Source organism: Vulpes lagopus, chromosome 4 (genome assembly GCF_018345385.1).
Source record: "Vulpes lagopus strain Blue_001 chromosome 4, ASM1834538v1, whole genome shotgun sequence".
In the NCBI taxonomy this organism is placed as follows: Eukaryota; Metazoa; Chordata; class Mammalia; order Carnivora; family Canidae; genus Vulpes; species Vulpes lagopus.
Genome location: NC_054827.1, coordinates 14,344,745 through 14,359,020, shown reverse-complemented (window position 1 = coordinate 14,359,020; position 14,276 = coordinate 14,344,745). Strand labels below are relative to the sequence as shown.

The following is a 14,276-nucleotide window of genomic DNA, read 5'->3' as shown; positions in this document are numbered from 1 at the left end:
CCCCAAAACCATCATATTACATTAGCTAATTTTTAAAATTAATTCTCTTCACCAAGGTCTTTAAGGCATACTTAAACACACTTAGTTAAAAAAAAAAAAAATCCACAAAGCTTGAGTCCTTCAGTTGTGCCTGAGTCACTTTTTTAATTAGCTTGAGAAATTTATAATACACCAAAACTAAATGAGGCAATTAGCTTTCTGTCTATTTTCATATCAAAAAGAGGAACAAAAGTTTGAGTCATGACCACTGTAATTACTTACAATTATTTCCAGTTCACTTTCTTCATGCGATAATAATGACTAATCAGAATGGTTAATCATAAAAAGCCAATCAAAATTCATTATTCAATCAGCCAAAACAATCAGATGGTACCACCATATCGATGCTTGATGACACACGTTTTCACATGTTGAGGGATCAGCATTTTTCTAAAGCCACATTTGGTTGCTTCATTTTTTTCTGCAACCTAAGAACAGAAACTGTATTGTCACCCAACCAACTCCTAGGCAGTGAGCCACTATTCTGGAGGTAAAAATAATGAATCAGTAAGATATTAGTCAATCCAACCACACTATAGGATCACAGGCTACTGTATTCAATTCAGACTTTTCGGTTCAAGAGGCTGTTGTATACTATGCTGTCCAAGGTGATGGGAGAAAATCTACTCTTTACCACCTCACAGATTTTTCAGGTACCATGAGATTTGAGGCACTGGAGTCAAAACTCAACTAGTATTTGAAGCTGCACCTCATTTGCCTGTTATAACTATTCTTTTAAGTGAGCTCTGCCAATAGACCTAGCTAGATGAGGGAAAAGGGACGAGACGTGTGATTGCTTGCTAAGAACCAAAACAAAGCAATTTGTGGCATGGGTCCCTAAAGGAAGTTGTTGGTGTTCTCAAGCACAAGACTCTGTGCAAAACTCTGGTTCCATCCCAAAGAAAGGAAGACAACCTCTTTTTCTAACAAAAAAGCACCATCCCACAACGACTTCATTTGTGATGACAAGAAGAGAAAAAAGTGACATGAGCAGAATATCACAAGACCTTTTTATTTTTTTAATAAAAACAGCCTCTTTTCAGTAACCTTTCAAAGAATCATAAATGTTTGTACTAGTTGAAATCTGTGTGAAAAGCTGGTGGCACATTCACAAAATTAAACGAAGTCAATGTGAGTGTGTGAGTGAAAATATTGGAAAGATTTATCTTCCTGATGCTGCCAAATGAAAAAAAAAATTGGAAAGAGAATCAGTTTGTGTGTATTTTAGCCTTCCCATTTGGTTTTCTTCTGTTGCTTAAAAGAAAAACATATTTAATGACTTTACAAAATTATAAATCTATATATAAAAACTGGAAAACCTCTTGTGAGGAAAAACAGTCTTTTAATTCTTATTACTTGTTCTAAATTTAAGGTTAGACCTTAGTGCAAATCAAGAATTTTGTGTTTGGTGGTAGGTATTAAGAAAAAAAACAGCACTTTTACTTGGATTAGTTAAAATGATTTAGTATAGTTATTCATAAATGCTCCCTCTCTTTCTGTTTTTGCTCTTCCATTTCCTAAAATGGAGGACGTTTTATTAAGATATTAATAGAAGAAAAAGCATACATAAGTCCTACTTGAGAAAATGTTAAGTATAGTAATTATTCTGAGCCCCGAATCTCATTTCTGACACAGAATTTCTGTATTCAAATGAGTCATAGGAGACTCGCTTAAAAGCTATTGATGTCAAAGTCAGCAGGGCCAGGTGAAAGGTATAAGGTTCAAATTATTTCAGAATACTTAAGCAAGGTCAGTTCCTTTGCACCATTTGGTGGCTGAGAACAGCACATGAAAAGTTCATGGAAAACGTAGAAAGGTTTACACTTCCCTCCGCCTTTAACCTCACCATGAATCTTGCAGTAGGGGAAAGAAGCCTTGATTAACAATAGCGATGCGGTTGGTTTGCTCATTAACGGCTTTATTGTGCATTCTGTGGCTCTGTGTATTTTGTCTGCCATTGTACAGGAGTTCAAACCCATTGGTACCGCGCACAACAGAAGGGCCCAGCCTTTTGTTGCAGCAGCAAACATTGATGACAAAAGACAGGTAGTGAGCGCTTCCTATAACTCACCAATTGGGCTCTATTCAACTAGCAATATACAAGATGCGCTTCATGGACAGCTGCGGGGTCTCATTCCTAGCTCACCTCAAAAGTAAGTACCCAACCCAGTACTTCTGGCCACCATGCTCTTACCAGTGACAGTGCGGTTTCTTTTTCTTTCAAAAGTCCAGCTCTTGCTGTTTTATTTTTACTTTCCTGAAGGCACATCAGATTTTTAAAGACAAGCATCTAGAACATGGGTAATGTTCTGGAGTCCAATCTGCCAGTTCCTGAACATTTTTAGTGAACAGATGCTTAAAACAAAGAAAATTGCTCTGGTTCCTTTGTCACCCTTTTAGTTATGTCAATGTTTAGTGGTAAATAATCCTCTCTGTACAATTATCATTCATTTACTTTTATCTAAAAACAAACAAACAAACAAAAACAACTGTCTTCCACTGAGGAACTTTTTAACCCTTTGTTGTTACAGGATGTGAACTACTTTGAACACAAGCACAATGTTCGGCCCAAACCTTTCATAATCCCTAGCCGAAGCAGGTCATAAGCTCTGAGATTGTGATGTCTGGAGTGCATGTTTCTTTAATAAATCCTTACTAATCAGTTAAAAGAGTAACACATAGGTGTTTGGAGTGACTCTGCTCATCTTGAAGCTTATTTCAAAAGCAAAAGAAACAAACTCACTTCACACAGCATAGGAGGCCACTCACCTCCATTTATGAGAGTAAATACTGACAAGATTATAGAGCTGTGAAAAGTTAGGCAATCACCTCGTATATTTATAACTAATACCCCCTGCTGTTCTGAGGATCCCATCCAGAACACAGTGACCTTTGAGGAAGGCAGGTGTACCCCATTCCCAGGTCAGGAAGACTCAGCCAGCAGAAACAAATCTGGAAATCAGCCCCCGGTCAGGAGTAAGGAAGCAGATGGGGCCCTGTGGGAGCACTGGTGCAGTAGCCCACCTAAACACCTGCCTCTCCCTGCACCACCAGCCCGCTGGGGAATCCCACTCATTCTAGCTCTTATATAAACATCTTATGGATACTTGACAAGAAAGAGAGGCCACTTGAAAAGGTACTTTTCCATGTGGGGGAAAATAAGTATAAGGAGAGAGCTGGGAGAAAGGGGGTATGTTGGTTACCCTCACGGATAACTGTGTACACACTGCAGTAAGAATGAGCAAGCTCTTCCTGGCTGTCAGTCAGAGAAACAGATAATCTTCAGGTGATCCTTTTCAAAATAAATGTCTTCTCTAGAAATTGTACTTCAACCCAAGGGGGGAGAAATTAATGCCCTGTGTTGGCACATTGGAAAAGAGTGACTTTAGGAAATCTTAAACCTATTCCTCTGACTTCTGCTACATTACTCAGCTCAAAGGAAGGACGTGGTTAGGATTATTGACTAATGATCTATATCCAGTGTCCCAGGCTAGTGGCCCACCCAATTTATAGACAGTGTTTTGTGTAATCTTCCTGTTGTTTAAAAAAAAATGAACTTAAGTAAATGCCATAAGCTGAAACATCTACTCCCCATCCTGTCAAGATGCTCATCACTCCTGATACCTGGCTCATTTTCATACATGTGTAACCCTGCTAGCCTCTAGTGGTATCCAAGTTATGATACCTGGTCTAGATGGTCAGTCATAAACTGATAGATGATCTCCTTGTTCAGACCCTTCCATAAGCTGGAGTCAGGGCCAGAGGATTATCTCCAAATAAGCTGGACAATTTTGTGATATCAGACTCAGACAGGAGCAATAGAGTGGAAGAGGAGGAGACGATGCTAAAAAAGTAGTGGCTACCAAGTACATCTTCCCCCACTAGAATGGAGCACCTTCTGTCTTCCCAGCACCTAGAAAAAAGACTGGGACAGATCAAACGCTCCATAAATGTTCATTAGATAAAGGAACAAAATCCCAAGAGTACCTGATAATATTTTCTGAGTGGCAAGAAGAATCAAGAACTATCCCCCGCTCCCTCTCATACATGCAACTCTGCACAAGCCTTTTTTTTACTTCCCTTCTTTTGTGTTCTGGTTCCCATTCCCTTTTCCTCTGAATCTTCTTCCCTATTTGTCCACATTCAACAGCTTCCCAGCCCCGCCGTCAAAATCATAACACTAGATTAAGAGCTAAAATGCTATGTTACTATTCAATAAATATATATACAGCTTTCTAAAGAAGCACAGTAGAATTAATACACTTGCATTCTTTTGAGGTTGGTTTAACTATAAATTCACTAATCTGAATTATAGGACTTCATGGTTAGAGTTAGAGTCACACAAGATGTTGCCTTTGCTAAAGACCAGTAGTAACACTTTGAATTCTATAAAAATTCAGGGGAAGTCCGAGAGATTCAGGTAGCTCATGGCCTTCGTTTATATTTTTCACTTTAATTTTAATATGGTAACAAGCCACTCATACTTTTGTCATTGAAAGGTACCTTTCAATATGGCTGAATTGGGAGAGGAGAGAGGAGGAACAGGGATGAAAAGGTTTGCTTTAAGACAGGCACCAGAACACAAATCTTAAAGAATTGTAAAAGTACCTCTACTACCTTTCCTTTCTTGTGTCCCCTCACTATTTGCCCTAGCTTCTGAATTTCTTGCTCTTTACCAAATGATTCTTTGTCAAAGTAGAACTTTAGGTGGCTACACCCAACCATCAATGAACAAGTTTTTAATCAGAAGGAAATGGGAGATGCTAAATTGTTACTGTGTTAATCTCCTCAGGGCCATACTGCTAGTTATGGTTCTTTTAATTATTTCATAATTGAAGCATATTCAAAATTCAGTATTTTCATGGGCAAATATGTACATTTTAAATTTTTATTTTACAGATCCAAATGATAAAATAGAATCCTGTGAGTGGTTTTGGACAGGTCACTTCCAGAAGCTTATCCCCCAAAAAAGGCCAGGGAAATTAGTTCTCTGTCTGATGATCTATGGAGGCGAGAAGTATTTGAGTGTATCATCAAGCTTACAGGTGGTCTTGCCAAGTCACTAAGTCAAAGCCAAGAATCTCATTAGTACTTTCCTTTCCAGGTCACAGGAATAGGTCATGGTGACCCATGATACTGCCCACAGTGAATGAGGTCAATGAAAACTATTTATTTAAAGAATCGGTTCAAGAGATCTTGAGAAATTGTCTCAGAAATTCATATAAAGATTGTTCTTATTTACTTAGGGTTTATTTCTTATCATTTAAATAACCATGGACCCCTGAATAGAATAATAAAGAAACCAGGCAATAGAAGGCACAATCCTTGCTTGAATAAAATTACATACACAAGCATGCTATATACAAGAACACTAGTAATAGAAAAAGATTACTAATTACAATTATAAAATAAGGTCTATCAGTAGGTTCTGATTGCTCATAGTTTATCTACCCTATGTCTAGCTCTATGCCTGGCACACCGTAGGGTCAGAGGAGCTATAAATGCTAGCTGACAAGGTTCACTATTTTAAACCCACTCTCCCAAGATACAACTCAGTGTTTCAAGTCCTAAAAATCACAATTTAATATGCTTCATTTTACTTAGGTCAAGTCAATATAAGCCTGAGTAAACTGCACTGTAACTGAAAATTCACTTTTATTCTTTTACCAACTGAGGTCAAGGTCAGGAGCTAGGACAGTGTTGAGCCTACAAAAAATGGTAAATAAACCACTCTGCATTTTGTATGTGATTAGCTAATTTACAGATTGGGTTTTAAATAGGCTCTCAACAGCCAGGAAGTGAAGGAGCACATCCATATGTATGTACTTGCCTCATTTAGGTCATCAAGGTGGTTTAACTGGATAACACAAGACAAAAAATTTAAAAATCCATTAGTGACGTGGGTTGCGTAGACTAAACAGGCTACAACATTGATGAAGTCAACAAAATCAATGTCCAATATCCTTTCGGGTTTTGCTGTCTATATGGCGCTCAGGTTAGCATAAGTAGCCCTAGAAAGTAAATGTAACAGCCATACTTCAGCCCTAAGAGAAAATGAACTTTGACATAAACACATCATACAAACTGTTCTCTGTCTGGGGTTTATAGCAACACTAACCTGCAAGCATGATAGAAGTTTACAAATACTAACATTTCTTTTGGATTAGTCTTAAATGACTGTGCTTAAAAAAGAAATCTTAGCATATTCTTCTTGTAAAATGAACTTCTTATTCTGCACTTAAAATGCATGTAAAAAAGTGACATTTTAGTCATTGGTGTGCCAGCTGTGACTAGATTTCTATCTAGATTCATAGAGAATATGAAATATCTCTAGTTATTCTTGCAATTGCATGATTGACCTTTCTTATGTTTTAATAATAAGTCTCCTCAATTGATCTTTAAAAGGAAATGAGAAATATGCATGTAAATACATGTGTGCCTCCAAAATGTTACATGAAATAGCTATGAAAGAAATATAGCTTAGCCCTAGGTAATATCCAAAGAGTCTAAGACCACCTTATTTGCACTCTAATCAATTAATTTCAAGGTGACAAGCATTTATTGGCTGTTTCTAGAGCCGGTATCAAATCACTGAACAATTTATTAAGGTGTATTTTCACAAAGTTAAAGAATGAAAGTAGAGAAAGTTAAAATGGCAACTATAAGACATTTACAAAATATCTTTAAAACATAATCTTTATCATGGAACCTTTAAGTTGCTAGTTACTTTTCAATAAAAGCATAACTGCATTGCTGAAACATACTTCTTATTTTGAAATGTTTAGCCTAAATTTTTGATGGGACCTTCAGGCTGCATAGTTCCTTACTATTTATGAAGGATCATTCAGTAATATTTTAATTTTAAATACCACAGCTCATAAATGTAAAAGGACATCCAGCCAATGTCCTTCCCCTGCATTATTTGTGACGTGGGCAAGCTTAAAATTATTTGGCCTATTTTTAAAAAAGCAAAGATAGTTGCATTTTTCTACTTCACATACAACTCTGTGTGTAACCCTCAACATATTGCCTAGTAGAACAGAGCCAAAAAATGCAGTATCACCTGTACTTTTTCATTTTCTTGAACTTTCTGCAATCACAAATTTTGAAATGTCTTGCCTTTGTAAAATACATGCTAGCCAGAAATAAGTATTTCATTTGAATTTGGTTTAATTCACTTCTTACTTTCTGTCTTCAATTCCTTTTAACCTTTCTATACTTGTTCTCTGTGTTCTTCTGTCTGGATTTTCTGATTCCTGTGTCATGTCTGTGTCACGTGGTCATTAACACAGTGGATGCAGTACTCCGTCCGGTATTGACGGTGGCAGTGGACGTAGCACCCCTTCTTCTGTCAGTACTCTTAGTACAATTTGCCCAGGTGACTTGAAAGTTGCTGCTAAGATGGCCCCTAACATTCCTTTGGAAATGGAACTTCCCGGTGTGAAGATTGTACATGCTCAGTTTAATACACCTATGCAGTTGTACTCAGATGACAATATAATGGAAACACTTCAGGGTCAGGTTTCAACAGCGCTAGGGGAAGCACCCTCAATGAGGTAATACGAGTCTTTTTGAACCATGGGCGTATTAACTAAACACATGGGCAATGTCAACTTTACTGGGTGTCTTTTAAGGTTGTCTTCATTGAAGGAAAGCTATGTGGAAAGCTTTAAAGGGAAAAAAAGGACTAGGGGTGTGTTGCAAATATCTAGACCTATAGAGAAAAGTGATTTCAAGAATTAGCTAAATAGAATTTTATGTGACAAATCACAGTAAAATGCAATCAGGAAAGGAACAAATATCTATGTCTTTAGGAAAGCTACAGCATTCTTTACAAATATGCGGTACAATGCTTCTCAAAGTGATTTATAACCTAGTATACTCTATGTTTCTTCTTTGGGGGTCAAAAATTGGGAAAGGAATGGGAAGTTCAGAGGAATTTTGAGGGATGACACCTCTTCTCTCTTTTAATGGTAGCTTGTGGAGAGGTAACCATGTTTTCATTTAGAATTTTTACTATGAATAAGGTTTTATAAGCTCAAGCTATTAACGTAAATATTTAATTTCTATTGGTCCCTACTTTGACTAATTGCTTCTTTACTATGAACATTTGTTCAAAGTACTTTTGCCATCAGTTGCTTCAAAAAAGACTTATTATAAGACAAAATCTTATTACTTCTTTCAGTGTTACATAACCACTTTCTACAAATTAAAGTTTTTTTAATGTTTTAGAGTACTATGTAACAATAGTCCAACATATCTCTTGGTATGAAAACAATGAGATAATAATTGTGTGATGTATCTCAAAGGGTTTTTGCAAGGAATTTCAGATATATAAGATGATGATTTTAAAATATGATATAGGTAGTAAAAATATGCAGATAGCAACTAACTTTTCTAGATAATGCAACTAAATGACATAGAATAATAAAGCATTTAGTGCCTGACATGTAGCATTATTGAGGTATTTTCTTATTGTTAATCATGAATTCTATTTGAAGAATATTAAAATAAAGCTGCTGTCATTGTTATAAATAAATTATAATGTATTATTAAAAAAACAATGTAGCCAATATAACTGACTTATATATGAAAGTTTTGACATTTTATACTTCCCCATACAAGTTGCATTTATTTAATTTATAAGTAAAAAGATACCTTTATCACTTTCAGTAGTTAAATTAACCTTAAAAATAAAATTAAACCATATCTTTCAGATTGATATCAATAATGAATCTGAATTTTACTGACAATTTTATGACTGAGAATAATCAAACTGGGCTCACTCCTGCACTTCCTACAATGTGTATGTTGACTCTTCTGAGAAAATAATTTTGTTCACATTATAATTATATATCCATCAGGCACAAGTGTTATTTTTCTTAATTGCTATTCCCTAACAATCACATTTTAGTTGCCCTCTAACATATTGTGCCAGATGGAGAAGTGCTGATGTGACTCCCAGGTTAATGAATGACATCATTAAGGTAACTCATGTGAACTCATATCATATTTTTTTAACTGTAATAGAAATTAACTTGAAAATACTGAATCTTTGTTGAGGAGTAACTGCAAATATAGTGATTATTGCTTATTCCTGTCTTGTGTCTTCTTGCACATTCCATGCCTCACAACACTCCTGACACTGCTTTACGTGCCATCCTGTGTTTCAGTGAACCCACAACCACCTCGGTGCCCCCCCAGTCGGATGTGTACCGGATGCTCCATGACAATCGGAATGAACCTACTCAGCCTCGCCAGTCGGGCTCTTTCAGAGTGCTCCAGGAATTAGTGAATGATGGGCCTGGTGAGCAGCCATGAATGTTTGCTGTAACAGTACTGATGGAGGCTGTTGGAAAAGTCAAGGAAGGGGAGCTAAACGTTGTGGATATATACTGGGAGAAACATACTGGGAATGAAAATCTAAAAACTGATTTGTGATCGGTGATCACATGAATTCAGTGTTCATATGAACAGGATTCAGTGATCAAATGAGTCTTTCCTCAGAAGGATTTTGGTGGTGCTTGGTTTAGGAAAGGAGCTTCCAGAATGTATCCAAGTAGCCACCAACCTGGTGACAAAAGGACACCAAAGGCAAATTCCATCCATAGCAGTGGAGGGACTAATTTGGCTCAAAAGCTTTAAGTTAGAATTTTAAGTGGATATTGCAAAATTTCTCAGCACCTGCCCCCTCCAGGGTATCATCATCATCAAATGTAAAATAACACTGAAATAAATGAACCCTTTCTATGTTCCAAACCCTGTGCTAAATACTTTGCATACTTGATCACTTAGTCCTCACAATAACCTGTGAAGATAGGAACTTGTTTTTTGTCTTTTAACAATTAAGAAACATACACACAGAAAGAATGGATTTGTACAAAGAGACACAGCCAGTAAGAAGCAGGGCTGATTCTCTAGCCCACTCCTGTTATCCTCAGAGCTCATACTCTTATCAATGTTTTTCTACCCCAAAAATATATATGCAGTCCTTTCAAAGTTGCACAAAAATGCAAAATGCCCCACTATGATGGCTATTTTAAAAAAATAAAATAAATTTACAAGTGTTGGTGAGCATGTAGAAAAATTGGAACCCTTGTTCATTGTTGACGGGAATGCAAAATGGTGCAGCCACTATGAAAACCAATATAATGATTCCTCAAAAAGTTAAACAGAGAAATTACTGTATGATCCAACAATTGCACTCTGGGGTATATACCCAAAGAATTGAAAGCAGGGACTCAAATAGATACTCGTACACCAATATTCATAGCAGCAGTATCCACAGTAGCCAGAGAGTGAAAACAACACATATGTCTATCAACTGATCAATGGGTACACAAAATGCGGTCTATCCACCCAATGGAATATAATTCAGCCTCAAAAATGAGTGACCTTTTGATACAGGCTTCAACATGGATAAACCTTAAAAACCTGCTGAGGGAAATAGGCTAGACACGGAAAGATAAGTATTGTGTACAACCACTTCCGTGAGGAACCTGGAATAAGCAAGTCACAAAGAAATAGAGGTTACCAGGACCCTGGAGGAAGTTGGAATGGGGAATTACTGTTTAATGGATACAGAGTTTTTGTTTGGGATGATGAAAGAGTTCTGGAAAGAACTGTTGGCGATGATTGCACAACCTTGTCAGTGTATTTACTGCTACTGAAATACACGTTTAAAAATGGTTAAGATGGTCAATTTTATGTTATGTATATTTTGCCACCATCAGAAACAGATGCAAAATGCTCTCCACTCCTTTCAGCATTTTATAACAGCTCCCTCCAACAACGACGACAATAACAAATTTTAATGGATTCTTTTTTTGAAAGGCCCGATTTCAGAACAAGTTATGCTTGAACCGGTCCTACTCCTTTTGAAATGATAGTACTGGGGCAACTTAAGAATTCCTTAGGTTATAAAGTGCCTACCTTAAAATAGAAGCCAAATACAAACCGTAGCCAGCTGTTCCCTTGCCATAAATGGAAACACTTTGTTTTTCAGATGATCGTCCTGCTGGAACACGGAGTGTGAGAGCTCCAGTTACAAAAGTCCATGGTGGTGCTGGCAGCACACAGAAGATGCCACTCTGCGACAAATGTGGGAGTGGCATTGTGTAAGTTTCACTTATAACCTGAGAATTCACTACAGATCCCGGTATCTGTTCTCTATTTCTATTCAGTAACTTGAAATATATCCACAACATTTAGCACATTTTGACCAGAATGCCTTCAACGTAACCTAAAACTGGCATATAATGTGAGTCAGCAACCTGGACTTATAATTTCAGATATAGTCCCATTTAAAAAAAACTGTCCTAGAAGTGTAATTTTAAAATTGCTTCCAAGAAACATAACTTCACTTTAAAAAGCCCTCCCTTTGTTAATGTATAGTCTTTAAATACTTCATTTTTTGTATAAATTGAGGAAACCAAACACAGAGGCCATAAGGTTGTTAGTTAAAACACGTTATCTTTACTCGGTTTCTTAAGCTGCACAAATATTGAAATATAATTTTTTTAAATACAGTCAGCTTACATTTCAAGGGCCCTTATGTTTGAAAAGCCACCCTTGCTAGTTTGAATCTTCAAGTGAACTAAATCGTTTCAATCTCTCTACTGCAAATGCCCCACAAGGCCACTTCTTCCAGCCTTTACTCTGTTCATCTACGATTAGCTCATGCACTGAGGCACCAGCTGTCCAATTATCCAGGATTTATCCCAGAAGGGCAGGGGAGATAGGCCTGGTTAGAGCAAGGAGGGGAATGTGACACAGAAAGAAAGAATGAGGACAGCAAGCTCAGAAGCAAAGAGGATCTCATAAAACACAATCGTTTATGATGGTACCCAAAGCAATCACTGCCTCTATGTTGGGGTGAACTGCTTTGACAGTAGAGGTGAGTCCACCCACCCATGGAAATTCCATCTCTGCTCTTTGACCTGTTTTCTCTGTGCTCCAAAGAATAGAGGCTGTACCACCAAGATAGAAGGCAGTCAGAGGGCTGTTTGGTCATGTAGGCAAGCTTGGTCAAAATCAAAATCCTTTGCAGAGGTTTTGCCTTGTCTATACCATGTTTTCCTCTTTCAAAGAAACAATGGGCAAAGATCATGAAGGAAGATCCTATAACTTTTATAGAAACGACTTGTTTGAAAACTCTGAGACATATTCACAGGGTGACATCAGAGAGTGACACCCGATGTGTTACTATGGTTGTCCCGGGGTCTCCCTGACAATTGCATTGATTTCACAGCTGTGCTGGGTTTACAGCTGGAGCCTGTTTCCTGAGTGTGAAACAGATAACACCTGCCTTATCTGCAGTGTCGTCTCCCCCTGTATCATGTTTGGGGCTTTGTGTTTTTTCACTTCATCTCCTCTTTCTCAACAGTGGTGCTGTTGTGAAGGCGCGGGATAAGTACCGGCATCCGGAGTGCTTCGTGTGTGCTGATTGCAACCTCAACCTCAAACAAAAGGGCTACTTCTTCGTGGAGGGGGAGCTGTACTGCGAAACTCATGCAAGAGCTCGCACGAGGCCCCCAGAGGGCTACGACACAGTTACTCTTTATCCCAAAGCTTAATTAAGCCTTACACACCCCTGAGCACGCGCACACTCACATGCACGTACACAGGAACACATCGATGGCTTTGGGCAGACGTAGAGCAATCTGTTGACTCCAAATCTAAAACCAAGGCTTTTAGACATTTATCTTATTGTTACTGAAGAAAAGGAGTGCGAGACAAATGCCTGCTATAAATGTATGTGGAAACATTCATTTAGCTATGTTTTTTTTACAGCTCTTTTTCTCTCTGGGGCTAGCAATAACTTAATGACAATATTTTTTTTTGTATGTCATACTCCACCATTTATATTTATGCTATGACATCGAGATATTTGGGGGAGTCTCATGATCTTTCCTTAACAAGCTGATTTTGCGAATGTAGTAAATACCAAATGACAATCTTGTATTCTAACACAACCTGCAATTGTCTGTTACCTGTTTTAACTACTATACTGCATGTCAGAAAGAAATTTCCTAGATTGCTCTAGTTTCATATTCAAACAATTATACCACCAGATGCAACATACATAATAAACACATAAAATATTTTTAAAATACCTAATGAAGTGGCACTCGATGAATTCAAAGAAAATCAACATTCCAACAAGAGGGCCCAACCATATCTTGACATGTACATTAACAACTTAGGTATTTTAAGAAAAAATGTGGCTTCTTTAGTTTTTATAATTCCTTCACTCTTTCTTTTGAGCCCACAATTTCTGCTAATAGGAGGGACATTTAAATTTGCTAATTAAAGATAATTCAGTCCCTTTCCCATAAAAACAGTTTCTTGTGCTTTGAAATGGTCTCTTGCATTTTATAAATGTTTCTTTTAGACGAAATATTCAATCAATACAAGGCTCAGACCTCGCTCACGGGTGTTTCTTTATGCTCAAAATTTCACCACTGCTGCCTCTTCCCTCTCAAGATAGCATCTCCAAGAGGAGACAGTCTTAGGGCCCTTCCGAGAAAGAGAGGGGCTGCTAGTCTCCCTGGATCCTACTGTATCCACTGCTAAAATCTATGGCTTCACTTGTGGTCTATTTTTTCCACATGGTTGGAAACAGGCAACAAACCCACCTCCAGCATCATCTCCAGAAGTCTCAGCTCAGCCTTCCTTGGACTCAAGGGTCCTTTGCATCTCAGACCTGAACTCCGTCTGGCCCCTAGCTCTGCCTTGTCACCTTGTCTCTCACTTTGGTGGCCATGTGGCAATGCCCCTACCTTGCATGTCTTACCTACTTCCGGGGCTCCTCACTGGGGGTACATGGGAAACTTCTGAAACTGTCCCCTCCACATAGAGACCATGGGAAATTGGGAGGGTGTGGAGGTGGGGAGGTAGGGCCTGTCTCAGGCCCTTGGTCTCACCCCCTGGTCACAACATCATCTCGACCCTATTGCCCTACCCTCTACATCTATACCCTCCCCTATGGGCCTGAAACAGGTAATCTCCCATTGTCCCAAATGGAAAATAGGGCACACATTGTATTGCTCTGGGATTCCCCTGAACTTAAGTAATTATTTCTGACCTGTATAAGCATTTCATCTAGTGAGAGGGGCCACAACACCTACCTGGCCCCTTAGGCATTATAGATTGCAACTGGAGCCCCTTGCGCCAGAACAGATTCATTAACAGAGGCATTAAAATAAAATAAAGAAGAAACTTAGAGATCAAAGAAA

General features: G+C 38.0%; 1 protein-coding gene across 3 annotated transcripts in view; it reads left to right on the top strand.

Annotated features, from left to right (window-relative positions):
- Window positions 1–13,379, top strand: part of PDLIM3 (PDZ and LIM domain 3) — a 30,380-nt gene extending 17,001 nt beyond the window's left edge. Inside the window, exons 4-8 of one of the 3 annotated variants that reach the window (XM_041752375.1) lie at window positions 2,571–2,638; window positions 7,332–7,595; window positions 9,213–9,346; window positions 11,045–11,156; window positions 12,425–13,379. In XM_041752375.1, coding sequence (XP_041608309.1) covers window positions 2,571–2,638; window positions 7,332–7,595; window positions 9,213–9,346; window positions 11,045–11,156; window positions 12,425–12,614 — 768 coding nt within the window. In that variant the 3' untranslated portion in view covers window positions 12,615–13,379. Of the gene's footprint in view, window positions 1–2,004; window positions 2,193–2,570; window positions 2,639–7,331; window positions 7,596–9,212; window positions 9,347–11,044; window positions 11,157–12,424 lie in introns of all 3 variants that reach the window. The other 2 variants (XM_041752376.1, XM_041752377.1) reach the window with 2 other exon arrangements.
- The last annotated feature ends 897 nt before the right edge of the window (window positions 13,380–14,276 follow it).